At 43.1% G+C, this 22,762-nt stretch overlaps 2 protein-coding genes across 11 annotated transcripts in view; one reads left to right on the top strand and one right to left on the bottom strand.

The window, feature by feature from the left end:
* The window catches only part of LOC142487228 (uncharacterized), a 154,116-nt gene extending 145,512 nt beyond the window's left edge, over nt 1–8,604 (bottom strand). For all 4 annotated transcript variants that reach the window (XM_075586126.1, XM_075586127.1, XM_075586128.1 and 1 more), the window contains exon 1: nt 8,514–8,604. The gene's annotated coding sequence lies outside the window, so the exon portion shown is untranslated. The remainder of the gene's footprint in view (nt 1–8,513) is intronic.
* A 64-nt stretch (nt 8,605–8,668) lies between these two features.
* The window catches only part of LOC142487227 (uncharacterized), a 90,046-nt gene continuing 75,952 nt past the window's right edge, over nt 8,669–22,762 (top strand). For 2 of the 7 annotated variants that reach the window (XM_075586120.1, XM_075586118.1), the window contains exons 1-4: nt 8,669–8,805; nt 11,155–11,318; nt 11,500–11,562; nt 14,810–14,878. In XM_075586120.1, coding sequence (XP_075442235.1) covers nt 11,509–11,562; nt 14,810–14,878 — 123 coding nt within the window. In that variant the 5' untranslated portion in view covers nt 8,669–8,805; nt 11,155–11,318; nt 11,500–11,508. The remainder of the gene's footprint in view (nt 8,806–11,154; nt 11,319–11,499; nt 11,563–14,809; nt 14,879–22,762) is intronic. The other 5 variants (XM_075586125.1, XM_075586121.1, XM_075586119.1 and 2 more) reach the window with 4 other exon arrangements.

The following is a 22,762-nucleotide window of genomic DNA, read 5'->3' as shown; positions in this document are numbered from 1 at the left end:
ACAGCTTATCCAACGCTCTTACGACGCTTTGTAACGTTGTGTGTGTGTGTGTGTGTGTGTGTGTATGTCTGTGTGTATATATATATATACACACACACACACACAAACAACATTTCAAAGCGTCGTAAGAGCATATATATAATATTATATTATACTATATAATATATTATTTATTATGTTATATTATATATATATATATATATATATATATATATATATATATATATATATATATATATATATATATATATATATATATATAATACAGTATATACACTATATAATTTGTGTGTGCTGCATATCTTATTGCCTGCATAAAATATTTGGTGTATTTTACTGTTAAAAATGCCTTCAGGAATGGAACCTTTCATTTAAACAGTGTTCCTAGGGGAAAACGTGTTTCGCTTTACAACGTTTCAGTATCCAACGCCATTTTGAGTAACATATTGTGTCGGATAACCGAGGACTGCCTGTATATCCTGGGCACCTATGATGACAAATACATGATTACATAAATAGCAACCAGCGCAAACACACATATATACGTAGGGGTTTACTTATCCAAGTCTCCAGGTGGCAACACTAGAACAAAATAGAATACATAACATGCAACTGCACCTGCGGACACACACGCATGCACTCAACCAAAATACTACACACGGATAACATTAAACAAAAATAAACTGAAAGGATAAAACGGAAATTATATATATATATATATATATATATATATATATATATATATATATATATATCAACAAAGGTATAGGAACACCAAAAAGTTGCCATTAATTTTATTGGCCTGACGTGTTTCAGCTACTCACTTGAACCTTTGACACCCTCTCCAACAGTGCGGATTATACCAGTTACATTTGTGCCCCAAACCCTTCACAGTGATGTATGTATGTATGTATGTATGTGTGTGTGTGTATGTATGTGTGGGTATCTACACATTAACATTGAAGTTAAATAATAAACCCAAATGATTAATAAAAAAATAAAAAAAGCTGAGTAAAATAGTTTGCTATTTCTTAAAATAAAGCACAGTACCACTGGTATCTTTAAATGTATGTAAATCTTTATTTTCAACAGTAATACACATTACATGATGGGAATAAGAGCTGCAACATAAAAGTAGACATTAGGAAAAGGAGTCCCTGTCCCGAAGAGCTTACAATCTAAGTGGGGAGAACGTACAGAGACAGTAAGAGGGTGCTATGTTAAGTGCTTCTGCAAGGGGTGAAGGTAAATGGATACAAGATGCGTTGTATCAGCCAGCGGAGCTACCCATATGCTTTGTTAAAGAGTTGTGTTTTAAGATGGGCCTTAAATGTAGAGCGAGGGTGCCAGTCAGATATTGAGGAGAAGGACATTCCAGAGGTGTGGGGCAGTAAGTGAGAGACATTTTAGGTGGGAGAGAGCTCTAGATACAAAGGGGGAAGATAGAAGAGATTCTTGAGCAGAGTCAAACCCGAGTGGTGGCAACCCTAGATATAAGGAGAGGCAGAAGAGAGAAGGAGAACTGTGTAAGTAATACAGGATTTATTAGGAAGCCAGGAGAAGGATTTCAGCAGGAGACGCAGAGACAGATCTGGAGAAGACATTACATCTTCACCATTTAACACGGGAGCGCTGCCCTTTATCTGTTATTATATTGCTCCAGTTTGTCAGAAACCCAGCCTGTTATTATTCAGTTATTCAGGTTGAGCACAATGAGATATATATATATATATAGACAGTGAAAGGGGTGGGGGTGTGTGTGTATATATACAGTGCTTGACAAATCACCCACAAATCTACTCGCCGAACCAAAAAATCTACTCGCCACCTAGTCCCGCCCCAACCCCGCCTTTAGTCCCGCCCCTAGTCCCGCCTCTAATCCCGCCCCCAGCCCCGCATTTAAAAAAACCATAAATGAAATAAATTGAATAAATTCCTAGTAAGAACATTCGTTTTTGACATAAGTTTATTTATTGTATTACATTATACTACAATTAGTCCTTGTGTATAAATGTCAAATCTAGAAAAAAAGCCAGATGTGAATGACTAGTTTCCTGAACCCCTTAACCAGTGTCTGGACGTCCCCACTTCACAATATTTAAAGCAGCAATCCCGCCTGGGATCTTACCTGATCTGCAGTCCGTCAATGTCCAGGTACCCTCATTCCCGCAATCTTATACATTGGAGGGGATGTGTTCCCTACCTGTCTTCTGGGTTAGGGGGGGTTCCGATGTCTCCCGTGTGAAGCTTGAGTCAGATCTGGAAGAAAGCAGAATAGGTTATTTCGGTGTAGTGTAGGGCAGTTAAGATATACAGGGTAAATAAGATATCCAGATCCAGATTGTGAGACAGAGAGACGGAGAGAGAGGGTGAGAGAGATGGAGAGAGAGGGTGAGAGAGACGGAGAGAGAGGGTGAGAGAGACGGAGAGAGACGGAGAGAGAGGGTGAGAGAGACGGAGAGAGAGGGTGAGAGAGACGGAGAGAGAGGGTGAGAGAGACGGAGAGAGAGGGTGAGAGAGACGGAGAGAGAGGGTGAGAGAGACGAAGAAAGAGGGTGAGAGAGACGAAGAGAGAGGGTGAGAGAGACGGAGAGAGAGGGTGAGAGAGACGGAGAGAGAGTGTGAGAGAGACGGAGAGAGTGTGAGAGAGACGGAGGGTGAGAGACAGAGAGAGGGTGACTGTGGGGGGATGGGGTGACTGGGTGGGGTGATTGGGGGTGTGGGGTGACTGGGTGGGGTGATTGGGGGTGTGGGGTGACTGGGTGGGGTGATTGATTGGGGGGTGGGGTGATTGGGGGGTGGGGTGATTGGGGGGTGGGGTGATTGTGGGGGTGGGGTGATTGGGGGGGTGGGGTGATGGGATGTCTGACTTGGTGGGGATTACTGACTGTCTGACTGGGTGGGATGACTGGGCAGGGGGTGGGATGACAGACTATGACTGACTTTTGACTGACTGGGTGGGGGGGATGACTGACTGACTGGGTGGGGGGTGACTGGGTACCTCTGGTGTCCTACACGTTCTCTCTCTCTCATACACACACACACATACACACTCTCTCATACCCATACACACACTCTCTCATTCCCATACACTCTCTCCCTCTCTCTCGTATACCCCTCTCTCTTTCTCCCATACCCCTCTCTCTCTCTCTCTCTCTCTCTCTACCATACCCCCCCTCTCTCTCTCTCTCCCATACCCCTCTCTCTCTCCCATACCCCTCTCTCTCTCTCTGTCCCATACCCTCTCTCTCTCTCTGTCCCATACCCTCTCTCTCTCTCTCTCTGTCCCATACCCTCTCTCTCTCTCTCTCTGTCCCATACCCTCTCTCTCTCTCCCATACCTCTCTCCCTCTCTCTCTCCCCCATACCACACACACACACACACACACACACACACACACACACACACACAGGGCAGCTGGAGCACCGGAGGGAGGGGAGAGAGACACCCGAGCCGCGCGGGCACCGGAGGGAGGGGGGAGAGACACACGAGCCGCGCGGGCACCGGAGGGAGGGGGGAGAGACACGAGCCGCGCGGTCACCGGAGGGAGGGGGGAGAGACACGAGCCGCGCGGTCACCGGAGGGATGGGGGGGAGAGACACACGAGCCGCGCGGGCACCGGAGGGAGGGGGGAGAGACACACGAGCCGCGCGGGCACCGGAGGGAGGGGGGAGAGACACGAGCCGCGCGGTCACCGGAGGGAGGGGGGGAGAGGCACCCGAGCCGCGCAGGCAGCAGGAGCACCGGAGGGAGGGGGGTGAAACACCCAACCCACGCGGGCAGCAGGAGCACCGGAGGGAGGGGGGTGAAGCACCCGAGCCTCGCGGGCAGCGGGAGCAACGGAGGGAGGGGGGTGAAAAACCCGACCCACGCGGGCAGCACCGGAGGGAGCGGGGATGAAGCACCTGAGCCGCGCGGGCAGCGGGAGCACCGGAGGGAGGGGGGGTGAAGCACCAGAACAGTACAGTATATATAAATATTTATTACAGTGCAGTAAATTCCCCCCCACCTCAAGCATCTGTCAAAAAAACCTCTCCATGACCGGATCAGTGCAGGTCTTGTAAGCAGGAGGTGACACAATTATACAGGAGGATATATAGGAGGAGGAGTAGCAGATGCACGCGCCAGCGCGCACCCCCAACCCCCCCCCCACTACTTACCCGTGCAGAGAAGGAAGGGCGGTTTGAAGTCCTGGCAACTCCAAGCCGCGTCACAGCCAGAGGTTTTTTTTTTTTTTTTTCGAGCAGGGGATTTTGTTTTTGCAGAGCAGGGGAAAAGCTACTGGCCACGAGCCAATATCCGATCGCAGCTGGCGAGTTGGCGACCGGGTTTGTCGAGCACTGTATATATATATATATATATATATATATATATATATATATATATATATATATATATATATATACATATATATACATGTATATATATATATATATATATATAAATATATACAGTGGTCGACAAATCACCAAAAAATCTACTCGCCACCTAGTACCACACGTGTGCTGCTTGGGCCAATAGGAGCTCGCCACAATGTTAAATCCACTCGCCCGGGGCGTGCAAATGTATAGGTTTGTCGAACACTATATATATATATATATATATATATATATATATATATATATATATATACAGTGGTTGACAAATCACCAAAAAATCTACTCGCCACACAAAAAAATCTACTCGCCACCTAGTACCAAACGTGCGCTGCTTGGGCCAATATTTACTCGCCCGGGGGTTAAATCCACTCGCCCAGGGCGAGCAAATGTATAGGTTTGTCGAACACTGTATATATATATATATATATATATATATATATACACAAGAAACAAACAGGGCCCTTAAAACAGCACTCTAGTACGTCTAAAAAAAAAAAGTACAAAATTTTATTCAAGCAAAATGAGAAAAAAATATATACAACATAAAAAAAATTCCTGAGGTAATGAAATCCCAAAAACCTGTCCTGACCGTCAACTATAATTCCTGTGTAAGTATACAAGACCATATATTTATCATAATGAATAATACATGTATACTATCACAGAAATAAAGAACCATTGTTAAACCTTATTAGTTGGACCAGGTGAAAAATATATATTTTTCACCTTAACCCCTAATACACCAGCCGGTGTGAGCTGAAGCATAAAAGATGCAAGACATCCCTTGATAATATATCACATATAACACAGCGATAGGAAAAAACATACACTGAGCAGCAGCCCTAGGTAAGAAAAGGGGGGTTAAAGTTTGAAATGGTAGCACTCTTATATAGAATAATCCCTATAAAACACCGTGTGGTAAGTCCCAGTATAGTCCATCATTGTCCGCACAATACTTCCAGTGTGCAGCATACATTCAATCCGTATCCCAGATTTCCTAACAAGCCCAGAGGCTCAGCGATATATCCCCCAGCAGTAAATAAATATCTACTTGTAAGTATCAGAGGACCTTGGAAAATAAGAGGTAAACCTCCTCCCCTGAACTCACGAACACCGGGACTGGCAGACATGCGGGAGAACCGGCACAGCAGCAAGCGGCACAACACACAGCAGTCCTCTGTAGTTCAGCAGTACAGTAAAGCCATGGAGCCACGAATACAGCAGGTCTCAGGGAGCACCAAAACAGGACAGTCAGGCAGGGGGTGCCCAAGGAAACAGACGAACTACCCCATTGCCGCTTGCTGCTGTGCCGGTTCTCCCGCTTGTCTGCGAGTCCCGGTGTTCGTGAGTTCAGGGGAGGTGGATTACCTCTTATTATGCTGCACACTGGAAGTATTGTGCGGACAATGATGGACTATACTGGGACTTACCACACGGTGTTTTATAGGGATTATTCTATATAAGAGTGCTACCATTTCAAACTTTAACCCCCCTTTTCTTACCTAGGCTGCTGCTCAGTGTATGTTTTTTCCGATCGCTGTGTTATATGTGATATTATCAAGGGATGTCTTGCATCTTTTATGCTTCAGCTCACACCGGCCGGTGTATAAGGGGTTAAGGTGAAAAATATATATTTTTCACCTGGTCCAACGAACAAGGTTTAACAATGGTTCTTTATTTCTGTGTAGTATAAATGTATTATTCATTATGATAAATATATGGTCTTGTATACTTACGAAACGGAAAGAGGGGAGGGGTTTACAGGATGTAAATGGAACCACGGAAGCAGAGACACACACAAATAACAGAGCCAATAGTTCCCTACAGCCGTGAGCCAGCATGTGGGAATGGAAGAAGAAAGGGGAGGGCAACTACACAACTGTGCTCACATGAAGAGTCATTGAACCCACCGGGGGCCAGTGTGGCCAACCAGTAGCTCCAATAAGTCTCTTGTCTACATAGCACCTTGTATCGGTCTCCTCCCATGGTGAGTGGGGAGATATATTCCAGTCCCATCACTCTAAGAGTACTGGGATCCTTGTTATGGACCGATTCAAAGTGCCTGTAGATACTATGACTAGTCACACCATTAGATATATTTCTCCCATGTTCGTAAAATCGGGTACTATCGGGAAATCGGGTACTAAGAGGGCGTATAGTGCGGCCAACATATTGTTGGCCGCAACCACAGGAAAGTACATATACAACGCACATACTAATACAATTGATGTGGCCTATAACCTTAATGGTTTATATATGTTTTTGAACATATACATACAGTATGTCTACCTTTTCCCCTATTGTGAATAATTAGCTATGATAGCAAGTTATTACATAAGTGTTATGATAGTTTTCTTTGGTTGTATTTAACTTCTATAGTATACTTCAGGCTCAGTATTTTAATGCAGGGAATTAGGGATCCGATTAACATCTGTGGTAGAAACGGGTTGCTTAGCAACCAGCTACTATATATGGTATCCCGAGTGTCTCAAGATCTATTGCCTTTGAAAAAGTCTCGTGACGAGATGAAACGCGTCAGGACAGAAGCAGGCAGCATAATCTTTGTGGGACGGTACCTGGCCAGACCGTGTCCTTGCTGCAATTGGCTGGCGGTGTGGGAGGCTTATTGCGCTCAGGCTGTCGGGACTCAGGAAACGGAGAGTCCCTCGTGTGTATCCGGAAGTTCAGCTCTTACTACGAGCAGACAGACGGCTGATTCTATCTTCTGCTGAAAGGACACACGTGGAGGATCTGCTTGAAGCACCCATTCCAGCAGGCGGTGACTTTAATGTTCACAAATTGCTCTTTTATTCTGTTTGTTTGTGAGCCTTTTTCCAACCCCCTCTCCAATATTTTTGTAATAAATGTGTAACAATCTTACACTATGGGCCGTGCGCTTTCCTCTTTTTTCTTTTAGATTCCTATTGGAGGTGGTTCTCGCACTTAGAAAGCAGCCTATGCCCGGAATTGGACATTAATTCCTTTGCATCTGGGACTTTCGAAGGGACTGGTATTTCTTCTCTCAGTTGAATGAATCTGTATTATATCCCATATACTGCATATGGGATTTTTATTGTCCACTATTAGCACCTTTTAGAATTATGTTTGTGGTAGAGGCGCAGCTTACCCCGTTGTGTGTGTATATATATACACACACACACACACACACACACACACAGAGTGAGGGGGGGTTATGTATGTATATATGTATATATATATGTGTGTGTGTATATATCTATATAGATATATACACACAGAGTGAGAGGGGTGGGGGGTATATATACACACAGTGAGATGGATGGGGGGTATATATACACACAGAGGGGTGAGGGTGTGTTTTATATATACACACACACACGAGAGGGGTGGGGGTGTATATACACAGGTGGGGGTGTATATACACACAGTGAGAGGGGTGGGGTGTTATATACAGTATGTATCTAGTGAGAGGGGTGGGGGTATACATATATATACACACAGTGAGGGGTGGGGGTACATATATATATATATATATATATATATATAGACAAACACACGCGTACTCACAGTGAGAGAGGTGGGGGGTGTATATATACACAGTGAGAGGGGTGGTATATATACATACAGTGAGGGATAGATTATATATATATATATATATATATATATATATATATATATATATATATATAGTGTTCGACAAACTTATACATTTGCTCGCCGGATTTAACCCCCGGGCGAGTAAATATTGGCCCAAGCAGCACACGTTTGGTACTAGGTGGCGAGTAGACTTTTTGGTGATTTGTCAACCACTATATATATATATATAGATATATATATATATATACACACACACACACAGTGAGAGGGGTGGGGTATATATACACACAGTGGGAGAGGTTTATATATATATATATACACACGGTGGGAGAGGTTTACATATATACCCACGGTGGGGGGGGTGGGGATGGACGCACACAGAGGGTAGGGTGTATATATACACAGTGTGAGTGTGTGTGTGTGTGTGTATATATATATATATATATATATATATATATATATAAATATACACAAACACGGTGAGAGGGGTGGTGGGTGCATACATGTACCGCGCGCTCTTTATATACACGTGCAGACATTATGAGTGTGTCTCTTACCCTCTCACTGTCTGTGTGTTTATCTCCCTGCTCCCGGCGTCACACAGCACAGAAAGGAGAGAGCAGGATGTGACGTCCAGAACAGTGAGGGGGGAGGATGTGACGTACAGAACAAGGGGATGGAGAGCGAGGAGGATGTGACGTCAGTACAGAGGGCGGGGTCTACTGAAAAGGGCTTCCAGTGTGACGTCAATTTCGCTTGAGCCGGAAGTACTCGGTCCGGCTCTTATCTGTGTCCCCACAACAACCGCGAGTCCGAAGTTATCACCTGCTGTGTGATCGAGAGAGAGAGGTTAATATAATAGTGTATTATTGTTATAATTACGGCTGTGTTTAATTAGACATAAATATAAACAGGGAGACGGGTTATTTATTATTGTTACTGTTATAACTTGTAAATAGTTATATTATCAGTGCTATTTATTATTATTATTAATGTTCTTTATTATTATTATTATAACTCTTGCCTATGTATTACCTTACTGTACATATTGTTGCTGATTTTACTTGTTTCTTATTCATTAGTTATTTAATGTTGCAACAACAAGGCGAATATTGATTTATTTGCAACAATCCTCATTCTGTTTATATCATTTTCAGTGATAATTGGTAATCAGTTATTGGTCATACATCGCTGATTATTATTATTATTATTATTATTATTGTAAACAATGGCAAACTATTAACTTAGCTTTTTCTTCCTTTTTTTTAAAAATCATTTGGGTTTATTATTTTACTTCAATGTTAAGGTATAGAAAAGGATTTGGGTAACAGTTTCTCCAGACTCATACATACATACATCAGTGTGAGGAATTGGGGAGCAAATATAACTGGTATAAGCCACACTGCTGGGGAGGGTGACAACGGCTCCATTGGGTAGCTGAAATGTTGGACCAATAAAGTAAATTGCAACTTTTTGGTGTTACTTTCCCTTTTGTGTGTGTGTGTGTATATATGTATCCCCAGTATTAACAATTGAGTGAAAAATGGTGACGCATCACCAGATCACTCACAGAATGTACATTTGTGGTGCACTCCACACTAATAATTTTATTTGATTTTTATAGTGACTATACAACGTGAAACACAAAGGTGAAAAATATAAAAATCTTTAAAAACTAACACGTGGTGTAAATGTAGCTGATTCCAGTTATATTTAGTGTAAATCTGTATAAGACTATCCTCCTGCTCAAATTACAAAATTAAGAGTTTTACACACAGTCGATCACCAAACAATCTGGCAATCAGACTTATATAACCTAGCCCCAGCAATCAGATAATTCCAGCATGAAATGAGAACAACACAACGCCCGTGTAGACTGCAGAGTCTCTGATAAACCGTTACTCTCAGAGGTATGTATGCAGGGTGGAGGGGGGATTCCCTAATCTATTAAACTACCATATGAACGCTGTTTGAATTCAAACATCACGTGGTGTAGCTGGTTCCTGGTGTATCGGAGCCCCGGAATGTATGCTGGATGCGGGCGGGTAGCCGTGATCCATGAGAGATGCAGCGTCCAAGCGTTTAAACATAGCTAAGTACTTCTATGCTTATTACACAGAGTGTTATGTTGCAGAGTTTATATCTATGTTCATCATCACTAGCTACAGGGACTCCCAAGTAAAACTTGACAGCGATGTTGGAGCTGTGCTGTTTGAATTCAAACAGCGTTCATATGGTAGTTTTAGTAGATTAGGGAATCCCCCCTCCACCCTGCATACATACCTCTGAGAGTAACGGTTTATCAGAGACTCTGCAGTCTACACGGGCGTTGTGTTGTTCTCATTTCATGCTGGAATTATCTGATTGCTGGGGCTATGTTATATGAGTCTGATTGCCAGATTGTTTGGTGATCGACTGTGTGTAAAACTCTTAATTTTGTAATTTGAGCAAGAGGATAGTCTTATACAGATTTACACTAAATATAACTGGAATCAGCTACATTTACACCACGTGTTAGTTTTTAAAGATTTTTATATTTTTCACTTTTTCACCTTTGTGTTTCACGTTGTATAGTCACTATAAAAATCAAATAAAATTATTAGTGTGGAGTGCACCACAAATGTACATTCTGTGAGTGATCTGGTGATGCGTCACCATTTTTCACTCAATTGTTAATACTATTGACTACTGTACATAGGTAGCACCCATTTTTGATACTTTTCAGATTAAGTATTATCTATATCTAAATTAGTGAGCGGTGTGACATGCCTTCTGTGTTTCCTATATATGTATCCCCTTTTATCATTTCAGTTTATTTTTGTTTAATGTTTTCTGTGTGTAGTATTATGATTGAGTGTATGCGTGTGTGTGTGTCCGCATTGGCAGTTGCATGCTATTTATTTATGAAGTCTATTATTAAAGTTTCCCGGGTGCAGGAGAAAAATTGGGCAGATTTATTCCTTTTCATAAATCCGGTTCCTATTTGCTCCTAGTGTTGCCACCTGGAGACTTGGATAAGTAGACTCCTATGTATATATGTGTTTGCGCTGGTTGCTGTTTATGTAACCGTGTATTTGTCATCATAACTCTGTGCCCAGGACATACTTGAAAACGAGAAGTAACTCTCAATGTATTACTTCCTAGTAAAACATTATATAAATAAATATTGATTGTCATTTGTGTTTTTTTGTTTTTCAGATTGGCCAAGTCTCTCTTGCTCAGTCATCGCATCGTCACGTCTCATGGATTTCACTCATCTTGCTTGGGACCGATAGCCCTTATTGTTGCCAGAGGCAATTGTGGAAGTGGGTTAAAAAAAACATTGCGCCTGACATTAAAAACAATCATCAAAAAGTGCAACAGTAAGAATGTAACAAAAATAGCGGTTCTGTGGGTCTGTAAAAAAGGATTTGTTTCTTTTAATTTAACCTCCCTCCCCCCCTGCCAATGGGTCTGTAATATTAATTTACACTTCAAAAATTGTGATGTGATTTTTAATTCCAGGATAATGTTTTTTTTGTGTGTTTTTTTTATATTCTTAAGTTTTGAAAGATGAACATGGAAATATCAGCAGCTGCTCATCATCAACACCCCTTTTGGTGCCATGTAAGTATGTGTATCCCCATGATATGAGTCGCTTCCTTTGCTGCTGGAAGGGCAGGGAGCACAACACACGTGTATTAAATGAACACTTTAAGGACTGAAGTGTATTACAGGCAGCGACATGTTATAACCAGTTGAGTGCCCCTATGGCATTTACTGAACACCATGAGGGCCGCCACTCTGAAGAGCGCTGCGATATTCAGTGACTGTCATACCTAATTTGCTCGTTTTCTAAGGGAGATTGTGTCGTGAACAAAAGAGAAATAACTTCTCTCCTACTGGTGACAACCCCTCCAACCTCATACCCATCCCCTATCACCCTCTCCTCTCTCCCCTTCTCCTGTGCCCTTTGGAATGCTCACTCCCTTTCTAACAAGTTCCACTCTGTGCATGACTTGTTTTTCTCTCACTCTCTGCTCCTATTTGCTATATCTGAGACCTGGCTCACTCAGTCTGACTCTGCACTGCAAGCTGCCCTCTCTTATGGTGGCCTTTCTTTTCTCCCACACTCTGCGCCCTGATGGTAGGGGTGGAGGCGTGGGGCTCCTCCTCTTTCTGCCGTTACCGTACCCTTCCTACTCCTCCTTCTTGCTTTTCCCTCCTTTGAGGCTCACACTGTCCAGATCTTCTCTCCTCTCTCTGTCCATTTGACGGTCATCTATCGCCCACCTACCTCTACTCATCCCCCTTCTGCCTTTCTCTCACTTTGAATCCTGGCTCTCTTTCTTTCTCTCCTCAGACTCCCCTGTTTGTCTACTTGGGGACTTCAACTGCCATATTGATGACCCTTCTCTCCCTTGGACTTCCCGCTTTCTCTCTCTAACCTCTTCTTTTGGCCTTCAACAATGAGAACTGCAGCCTGCACATAAAAAGATGGCCACTACCTAGACCTGGTTTTCACTGAAAACGTTTCTCTCTGATTTCTCCATTTCCTGCTTTCCTCTCTCTGACCATCACCTCGTCTCATTTTCTCTCTCTTACTTCTCCCCTTCTCCACCTCCATCTACCCCTCGTTTCTGCAGAAACCTGCGCTCTATTAACCTACCAGCTTTTGATTCCACTTTACGCTCCTCCCTCTCCTCCCTCTCCTCTCTCAGTTCTGCTGCAGACTCTGACGACCTGGTGAGGAACTACAACTCTACCTTATCCTCCTCTCTTGATCTACATGCCCCGCTTTCTCTCTGCCGTCCATGTCCTTCTAACCCCAACCCTGGCTAAATTCCCAGATGTGCATGCTGTGTTCCTCCACTCGTTCCTCTGGAGGAAATCTCACACTCTCGCAGACTTCCTTCACTAGAAATGTATGCTATCCTGTTTCAACTCTGCCCTCTCTCAGGCTAAACAAACCTACTTTTCTTCACTAATCAACACGCACAAGTCTAATACACACCGACTCTTCTCTGTCTTTGACTCTCTACTCAAACCAACCTCAGCTGCCTCTTCTTCTTCCTCCATCTCACCTCAGGACTTTGCTGACTATTTTAAGGACAAGGTGGAATCCATACGTCAGAACATGCCCTCTGTTTCTTCCTCCCATCCTACACCTCTTCTTAACTCTCCTCCTGCTTTCCTTGACTCTTTTTTTTTTTTTTCCCACTGTCTCGGAGGAGGATGTGTCACTGCTGATCTCCTCTACTCCATCTACCATTTGCCATCTTGACCCTATTCTCTCCCATCTCCTAAAACCTTTTGCTCCTTTTATAATCCCTACGCACACACCTTTTTATCTCCCTCTACTCTGGTACATTTCCCTCCTCCAAACATGCAGTAGTTATACCATTACTCAAAAACAGCACGCTTGACCCTACCTGTCTTTCTAACTATCGACCTGTCTCCATCCTGCCTTTTGCCTCTAAACTCCTTGAATGTCTTGTATTCTCTCCGTTGCTCCACTTTCTCAACACCTATTCTCTCCTAGACCCTCTACAATCTGGCTTCCGCACTGCTCACTCGACTGAAATAGCCCTCACTAAAATAACTAATGACCTCCATGCTGCCAAAGACATGTCATTACACTCTGCTTATATTATTTGACCTCTCTGCAGCATTTGACATCGTGGACCACCCTCTTCTCCTTAACATTCTCCATACTCTTGGCATTCGTAACAAAGTAGCAGCACCTGTTTGCTACTTGGCATCTTAATTCCTATGGAAGCAGTAAGGGTGTACTTAGTTTTTCACACATGACTTCTTCATTTTGGCTTTATTTTTGTTAAATAAATCATGACACGGTGTAATATGTCATGTGTTATTGTTCATCTGAGGTTGTATTTACCTAATTTTATGACCTGCTAAGGAACATATGATTATTATGTCCTGATATGTAAAACCATGGAATTCAAAGAAGTTGTACTTTCGTGTGTGTGTGTGTGTGTGTGTGTGTGTGTGTGTGTGTGTGTGTGTGTGTATGTGTGTGAAACGGCATCTCACGCATGCGCCTGTTAGCACATTCTGAATAGCAATACCAGCTCCCAACCTGTACCGAAGTTGTGCGCAAGCGGGGACACTATAGAGCCTGTTACAAATGCGTTATTTACATCAGTTATGCACGTGTATGACGTTTGCAGTACAGTACATGGATTGATAAGTGGAAAAAAGATAGTGCTTCACTTTAAGTACATTTTCGCTTTACATACATGCTCCGGTCCCATTGCGTACGTTAATGCGGGGTTTTCCTGTACACACATCTTCCTCCTCTAACATTTTGTGTCGCCAAAGTGATTTCACTATCATGTGATTGCTGTGGAATGTTCACTTGATCGTACCTGTTACTTCGGCAATGAAAGGGTTACATTTTGCTGTTGGCTTTTTTTTTTGTTTTTTTTTAACGTACATTCAACACCTTAACTATATTTAGATTATAAACATGAGGTGTTTATTTCATCTGGCAAGCTGTTCCCGATTCTAAAGACCTCAAACACATGGGTTTTCTGCTTAATTACCCCACAAAAGCAGCCAAATGTTTGTTTTCTCAAGGTTATATGTGTTTAAGGGCAGTTTAGATTGGTAAAATATTTGCAAGCTGTTGTATTTTTCAGGGGTTTGTACCTGCAGCATTTCTTTCTCATCCCTGAGAGAGGATGCATTTTACCATGGATTTCACTAAAGCTTCATCCTTCTGCATCACACATCTTGTGCAGCCAGCACCACAGAATAACTTCAATGTATTTGACATCTTGATTCAGTTGTACCTGTTCATCACTCATTGTTTTCTTCTCACTGCTCCCTCTTTTTTATGTAATTTTTGTAGATCTGCAAAGTTTTCTGTACATCAGCACTCAATCTTGAAACTCACTTTATGGGAGCCAAACATAAGAAGGTGAGAGACTGATTGATTGCTTAGGTAACTGTATGATTTTACCAACCAGCAATTCTCATTGTACTATACTGTGTTGTACCATTTTTATAAATGTAGCAATTTTCCTGATTGTCACCAATGGGTAGGGGGACCAGATGTCCCGGTTTAGCAGGGACAGACTCATTTTTTTGCCGTTTGTCTCGGGTACTGACTTTTCTGGCCACTGTCCCGGTTTTTCTCTGTGCTGGATGCCTATCCCGCCTGCGCGCCCGGGAAACGCCGATCTCGAGTGCATGACATTTTATTTTTGCTTGGAGTTGCCCTTATTCATTTTTCTGCATCCTGGATGTAGCTAGCTGTGCTACTTCTTTCTTCTACTCTATGGGATTTAGTAACCTCCAGCAGTCCGTCACCCTTAGCGCTTCTCGCAGAGCCTTAATACTCTTATGTCCTGGATTTAGTCCCCTCTGTTGTATATTTTGCCCTGGTTTGTCTAACAATGGTTCTTGAGCTACATTAAAATCTCTGCCCACTATAGTATTGTTACTTTTGTCTTTCAATATTTTTTCCACTTTGCTCTGGAAAAAGCTCTGGCTATTCTTATTGGGACCATATAGATTATAAATGTTTCATTCTGTTTTGTGTATTTTTTATTCTGCACTGCACCAATCTCCCCGTTGTCCCCAGAGGAAGTTATTATTTCCAGGGGCAGTGCTTTATTATTTAGAATTGCTACATCTCCCTTCTTTCCCACTGCTGGGGAATAAATACAATCTCCCATCCAGTCCCGCTTAAGTTTTTTTTTTTTTTTTTTACTTTCGTCTTCATTCAGGTGGGTTTCCTGATCTAGTGCAATATATGTCCTTAATTTTTTCAGAAATATTTCTAAAAATATTGTTTCTTTTTATTGGAGAATTTATGCCCTTTACGTTCCAAGAGACTATTTTCATGTACATTTTACTGTGTGTTTGTGATTATATACTTGCGGTTTTCCTGCTGCCTTTGTGGGTATCTTATTCTCTCTTTTACAGCGCACCATTTATGCAGTCCTTTTTATTACTTTTGCAGCTGATTACCTTAATTCCATGAACTGAAACACATCTGACAATACTACAACATAACACACACACAGAAAGAAAAAATATTAACATAAACATAACTTATATTGACTTTCATTTTTTTCCAGGAGCAGCTCCTGCCTCCCATCCTATTGTGATACTTCACTCCTCCCGCTCCGCCATATAATATATATCCTTCAATTTATGGCTGACTAATAAGCTTTTGGCTTTTCAAACTACTTTTTAGGCCTTATTAACTTGTTATACCCCTTATTGCTTCCTTATATAAACATATTTAACTGCCTCTTGTATTAGCATAACTTTTTTTTTTTTTTAAACTACTTGGTTACTTAACGCACCTAGCTTGGCCTTGAACTTCAGGCTTCCCCAATAACTGTTAGGAAGGCAATTCTTCTAGTCCCCTCTATTCCACAAACCTTTTCCCTCCTTCAATCTTTTATCTCGGAATACCCCAAGAAGTAGTTTTAGTCCTTTGCCCCATTCCAACTCGTCAAGATACTTTTGAAGTCCCGGCGCTCTCTTCCTCTGCGTCGTTTTGCTCTCTTGCTGCCCTCGCTCCTTTGGAGCTTTCGTCGTTTCTTCTGTTTCTTGATTCGCCCCCACGGCTTTTATCTTGTGCCTTTGCTTTGGGTCTCTGTAAGAACTTTTCCACTTCCTCTGCCGTGTTGAACACTCTTGTTCCTGACTCTGTGAAGAGTCTCTGCATGGAAGGTAGGTTAGTGTAAATTGTTTTGTTACCCTTAAAGACAGCGCTGCACCTTTCTGAATTCCCTCCTTTTATCTGACACCGCTGCTGAATAGTCTTGGAATAACAGGATCCTACGTCCCTCAAATATTAGGCTGCCAGCACTTTTATATGCCTGTAGCAGGTTTGCTTTTTCTGCAAAATCTTGCTATCACTGCCCTGAGTCTGTTTTCTTGCCCTGGTCTGATCTGACCTAGTCAGTGGGCCTTCTCCATCTTGACCTGGGCTCCACCATGAGTAATTCCCAGTGTCTCTGGTATCTATTTGGAGCAAAAGTTCATTCATTGTATTGATTTCACAGACTCGGGAATCCCAATAATGCGCACATTATTTATCCGTGCGTTATTTTTTCTCTAGGGACTGATTCTTTCTTTTTAAAGTCTGCCTTTCTAGTTGCAGTGCTGCAGAGTTTTACTCCAGGTCACTCACTCTATTTTGAGCCTCCCCTATTCTGATGCTCTGGGAGGTGAGTTCCCTTAAGATCCTCTATGGCTCTCTGCAGCTTTTCAAAGCTTTTAGTCAGTTGACATGATTTCCCTCCCCACAGCTCTGGCCACCCCACCATGCTCTCAACGCTCTTTTCAATGGTGTGAACACCAGAATATAATTTTATTTTTTTTGGAACAACCTGTTCCCACAATTTTGGAATTCTTCCAAGAAGGCTTGGAACTTTCTACTGTAGATCTGATAGTGAAGTTTTTTTCAAGCACTGCTGAGAATAAAATCGCAACTCCATTATTCCAATTCCCGCCTCGGATTTGCCTTAAGTCTTGCAAATATTGACAGGCGCTCCTTTTGAACCACTCCAGCAAACTTCAGATAAAAAAATAATGTTTAAAACCGTACTATTGATTGCGGTAACATCCACGCGAAGAATTGGCGCAATACAAGCGTTATCCATATAAGTTCTTGTTTTTGTTTTTTTAAAGCAGAACAATGTCGTGCTGAGGCCGGTTGTAGGCGGACGCTCACAGACGTATGCAAGGGAGACTGGTTATAGTGAAATTAAATAAGCCTTTTATTGCGCCTGTTTCCAACACTTCAGGAAACCATCCAAACAAGGGATAAACAAAGCTTCTATTCACTTGGGAGTATTTCTAGTGAAATACTATGCAGTTCACAACTCGCTTAGATAAGCATATCTCCCAGCCCCAAACATATAGCATGAATTAAGCAGATATAAGAAGTCTCATAAATGAAAGTCTTTTCTGTTCCTTGTGGTTTGGAGGGGAAATCTTCTCTGTCCCTGGTTCAGCTCCCTTTTCCTCAGGGTGTGTCAGCGTTCAGGTTTAGAAGTTTCCCCTGTGTCTTGAAAGCAGCTCTGCTGTTTCTTCTGGCAGGGCTCAAGACGGTTTGTCTCCAAGTTCAGCTCAGGTGTGAGCTAAAGAGTCTCACTTCCTGTCTCAAAAGACAGGCTTTTCTAAGCAATCTAATCAGGCAGGTGGTGTTTGTTAATTGACTACCAGCAGTTAACCACCACACTGCTGGATTAGAGGCACATTACCTGAACAGGGATAACTCCCCTGTTACATACCTCCCCTGTTTGTGGGAAGCTCGGGCTTGCCACGGCCAAAGCCCATCCTTCCACTCTCATTCTAGATATCTCTGTGACTTGAATGAGCGTGGATGGAGGAAGAGAACCCTCAGTCCTGCTGGGATTGGAGCCCTTTCTCCAGTTTATTCGTGTCTCCTCCCGAAGGTGCTTGAAATCAGCACTCCTCAGTCGCTCGAGGAGAAATTTTTCTAAGTATAGTCTTTTTGCTACGTGCGCGGTCATGAGATTTCCCTCGCGTCGGGTGCTCGTCTTATTGTAGGCATACTGTATGGCAGCAGTTGCAGAGCGTTTAAAAAACAGCCCTTTGAGTTTTCCGCTCTTGAAGCTGTCTCTCTGCCCTTTTCCCACTCAATGGGGTTGCTAGTTCAGCCTCTTTGGGGTTAATTTGCAATTCCACACCCACTTCCAGAGAATGTCCCATCTTTTCAGCTTCATCGGCTAAGGATTCTTCTGGTTTTGATTCAGCACGTGTACCTTCTTTTGTTGCCTGTTGGGTGGCTGAAGGTTTTGCTAGTGCTTGTTTAGGTGGTTCAAATTTTGCAACCTTGTCTTTCAGATGAGCAGTATTCCCAGCTCTCACTGTACCCTTGTCTTCATGGGTTTTTGAGGCTGTGGGATACTGACGCTTAGTCAGGGTCAATACTTGTCCTTGTAGGACTGTAATCTCATCCGCGAGAGATCCCTGTTTTTTGAGTGCGTCTTGCAAGTCTCTTCTCAGGGAATTTATCTGCATGCTTTGCTTTCTCTGAGCTTGCTTCCACATATTTATTGCATTGTGAAGCACTATGAACTTCTTTGCTTGGGCCACAGTTACTTGTTTCAGTTTCTGGACGTTCTTGTGCTCCCTTTTGTGCCGCGTCACCTTGGTTCTAAGCTTGGCCTTTAGCGTTGCTTTGGTGATGCTCAGGGTAGCCTTCAGTTTCTCATGCTGCTTTGCGGGGACATACTGGGTAATCAGACGTTCCTGCAGCACTTGTATTTCTTTAACAGCCTGCAGATTGTCTTCCTGCAGAGTTCGCTGCTTCTCCTCGGCCTTCTTGAGGTGCGTACGCAGACCTTGCAATTGGTTCTGCAGTCGGTGCTGTGCTTCAAACCTCTCACCTTCCAAAAGTCTATTTATTTCTTTAAGCTCGTGCAGCTTTTCTTTTATTTCCTTGACGTCGTTTGTCAAATTAAAATTTTCGTCTTTGAGTTTTAAGTTTTTTTTTTTGTAAACTTAAATTTTCTCCTTTTTCAGTCTCTGTACTATTCAGGGCCTCCTTGCAGTCCTCCTTCCATTTACGCACATCTGCTTTGAGAATGACAGTCTCCTGGCGTGAGACTTCCTTCTCTAGGTTGAGGGTCTGAAGCTCCGTCTGGGAGACTTGAAGTTCTGTATTAAGATTGACAATTGTTTCTTTAGAAATGTCCAGCTCCTCAGTGAGACTGTGTAGTTCCTTTCTGGAAACTTCCAGATCTGTGCGGCAGCTGTTGGTCTCATGATGTGAGGCATCCAGTGCTCTGCGGAGTGTCTGAACCTCTTTCTGAGATACGTCCACCTCTGTCCGGACGTTGTTGACCTCCTGTTGTGAGGCATTCAGCTCTACACGAAGAGTGTGAACCTCTTGCTGAAAGACTGTCATCTGCTTTAGTGCCTCCTCATACTTCCGCTTCAGCTTAGCCATCATTTTATCAGATTGGCTTTGCTTTTCATCCATGCCGGAAATAGTAGCGTTTGCAGTATCTAGCTCAGTCTTGAGATCGTCCAATTCTGTTCCAGATTCAGAGTACATTGCGAGCACCATCTTCTGAAACTCAGCATTATCTTCTCTCTCAAGTTTCAATTGTTCTCGAAGTAGATCACAGTCACGCTGGCAATTTTCAGGGCGTCTTCGGGGCTGGTCAAGGGATCGTCACTCACTGATTCCGGGTCCGCTTCCCTGGAATGACTGGTTGAGGTTTCCTCACTGTTGGCATCGGACAGACACTTCTTTGGGGTACACGACTTCTGCCTTGGGCCCTCTGGATATTCGGTTATCCGCGGGACGAATTCTCCATTTTCTCTAGGCTGCAGGGCATCTCGGTCCCCCTTTTTCTCCACAGGATCTGCGGACGTGTCTGTTCCTTCCATGGTACATAAAGAACCGCTTTTCTTTTTTCGCCTTTTTGTTTTGGATGACACCGTCCCTTCAGGGATACTGGGGTCTCCATCTTCATTTGAAATTTTAGCAGCGTCACTGGATCCATCCGGCTTTTCTTGCAACTGTAATAGCTGACGGAAATATTCGGTGATCCACTGCTCCCGCTCTTTCTCCTGCTGATCATATTCGTCAAATGGAGCGGTCTTTTCGGTTCGTGCCGAGTTCAGGCACCCCCACCATTCTTGGGGTGTTTTGTGGGTGTGACTCGGTTCGGGTTCCCCGTAAGAGATGTCTTCCTCTGTATTGGACTGGAAGGGCCACTCTTCCGTGGGGTAGGGTTCATTACAGGAACGCTGCATCTTGTCCTCCATTTTTAGGCTATCAGGTGTAATTTTCTTCCTGACCTCAGGAGGCGCTGTTGCCACTGTATTTGCTAGAACCCCCAATTGTTGTAGTCCTATAGGTGGGCATATTTTGCTTGTAGAGGTCGTAGCTCCCACAGGCATCTCTGTAGACTTTTCTTTCTTGGGTAAGTTTTACAATATCAGCAGTACTGTGCATGCATTTTCTCATCAGGTATACAAGATGTGTAGTTGCTAGGTAAAAACGTCTATTTACTTTACACCATTTACTTGCTAGGTGCAATCTCTCTACTTCAGCCAAATAATGTGGTTTTCTGCTTGAGTTCAGTCTCAACTTTGGGTATTATGACATTCACTCTTCACACTTTGGGATACCTTTTACACCGTTCAGCAATTCCTTTTTTTCTAGTAGGCAATTTTACCCTCAGCACTTGTTTACTGAAAATTCCCCTGCTTCAGCACAGTCTTGCATCAATTTTCACATTTTTCTGCATATACTCCATTCACAACTGGTAGTCCTATGCGGTGTGGCAGCCTTTACTTGCAGAATCAGTACCGCTTATGGGTCACCATCTGTATTCACTGCTTCAGCTAAACATTTGAAAATAACAAATGCCTATCCCTTTCAAGGGCTAACTCACTTCTTGAACCCTGACTATGGCTGGAAGGCAAACCCCCTATTTCAATGACCATATTACACTTTATTGTGATAGGCAAATAAGGTTTTACCTGCTTCAGCAGTCTCTCTCTCTCTCCTCTTGGGATTGGGGAAAAGAGTCCATCTGTGGTTTTGTAAGTTTCAGTGCAGTGGTGTGTATCACTTTAACTCTGTTCTCTGCTGCATGAGATTTTTTTTTTTTTTAATTGCTCAGACTGTTTGTAGGCAAAAAGCATAAAAAAAATTCACAGAACAAATCTCCGGTCCTTTCTAACTTCAAAGACCACCTCTCGTCCCACTTCGGACACCATATGTAGGCGGACGTTCACAGAGGTATGCAAGGGAGACTGATTATAGTGAAATTAAATAAGCCTTTTATTGCGCCTGTTTCCTTAACATCAGGAAACCATCCAAACAAGGGGTAAACAAAGCTTCTATTCACTTGGGAGTATTTCTAGTGAAATACTATGCAGTTCACAACTCCCTTAGATAAGCATGTCTCCCAGCCCCAAACATATAGCATGAATTAAGCAGATATAAGAAGTCTCATAAATGAAAGTCTTTTCTGTTCCTTGTGGTTTGGAGGGGAAATCTTCTCTGTCCCTGGTTCTGCTCCCTTTTCCTCAGGGTGTGTCAGCGTTCAGGTTTAGAAGTTTCCCCTGTGTCTTGAAAGCAGCTCTGCTGTTTCTTCTGGCAGGGCTCAAGACGGTTTGTCTCCAAGTTCAGCTCAGGTGTGAGCTAAGGAGTCTCACTTCCTGTCTCAAAAGACAGGCTTTTCTAAGCAATCTAATCAGGCAGGTGGTGTTTGTTCATTGACTACCAGCAGTTAACCACCACACTGTTGGATTAGAGGCACATTACCTGAACAGGGATAACTCCCCTGTTACACCGGTCCAGCAGTTTTTGCCAAAGGTCATCTCCGCTTTTTCATCTCACTCAGGAGTTGGGTATTATCGCAATTCTATCTTAATCCTTCAAACGATACGGAATGGGTATTATACACTCTGGATGTACAGTAGTAAGGTGTTTGAAACATTATCTCGCCAGAACGGAGAGCTTCAGGAAGTCAGACAGACTTTGTGCTCCCAATGGGAGGAAGAAGGTGGCAGCCTGCCTCAAAATCTACGATAAACCATTGGATTATAACGGCTATCAAGAAAGCCTACACCATTCAGAAGAAAACAGCTCCAAAACTGGATAAAGCCCATTCTACAAGGGCCACGGCCTAATTCTGGGCGGCAAAGGCACAGGCGTCCCCTGCAGGGTTATTCAGGGTAGCAGTTTTGAATTCTAGTCGCACCTTTATAAAATAATATTATGTGTATGTCCATGCCTCGGCAGGTGCATGCTTTGGCAGGAAAGCCCTTGTTAATGTTCCCTCCTTTT

The sequence above is a fragment of the Ascaphus truei genome, chromosome 2 (genome assembly GCF_040206685.1).
Source record: "Ascaphus truei isolate aAscTru1 chromosome 2, aAscTru1.hap1, whole genome shotgun sequence".
NCBI lineage: Eukaryota > Metazoa > Chordata > Amphibia > Anura > Ascaphidae > Ascaphus > Ascaphus truei.
The sequence above is the reverse complement of the archived record's forward strand: the minus strand, read 5'-3'. Positions and strand labels throughout refer to the sequence as shown.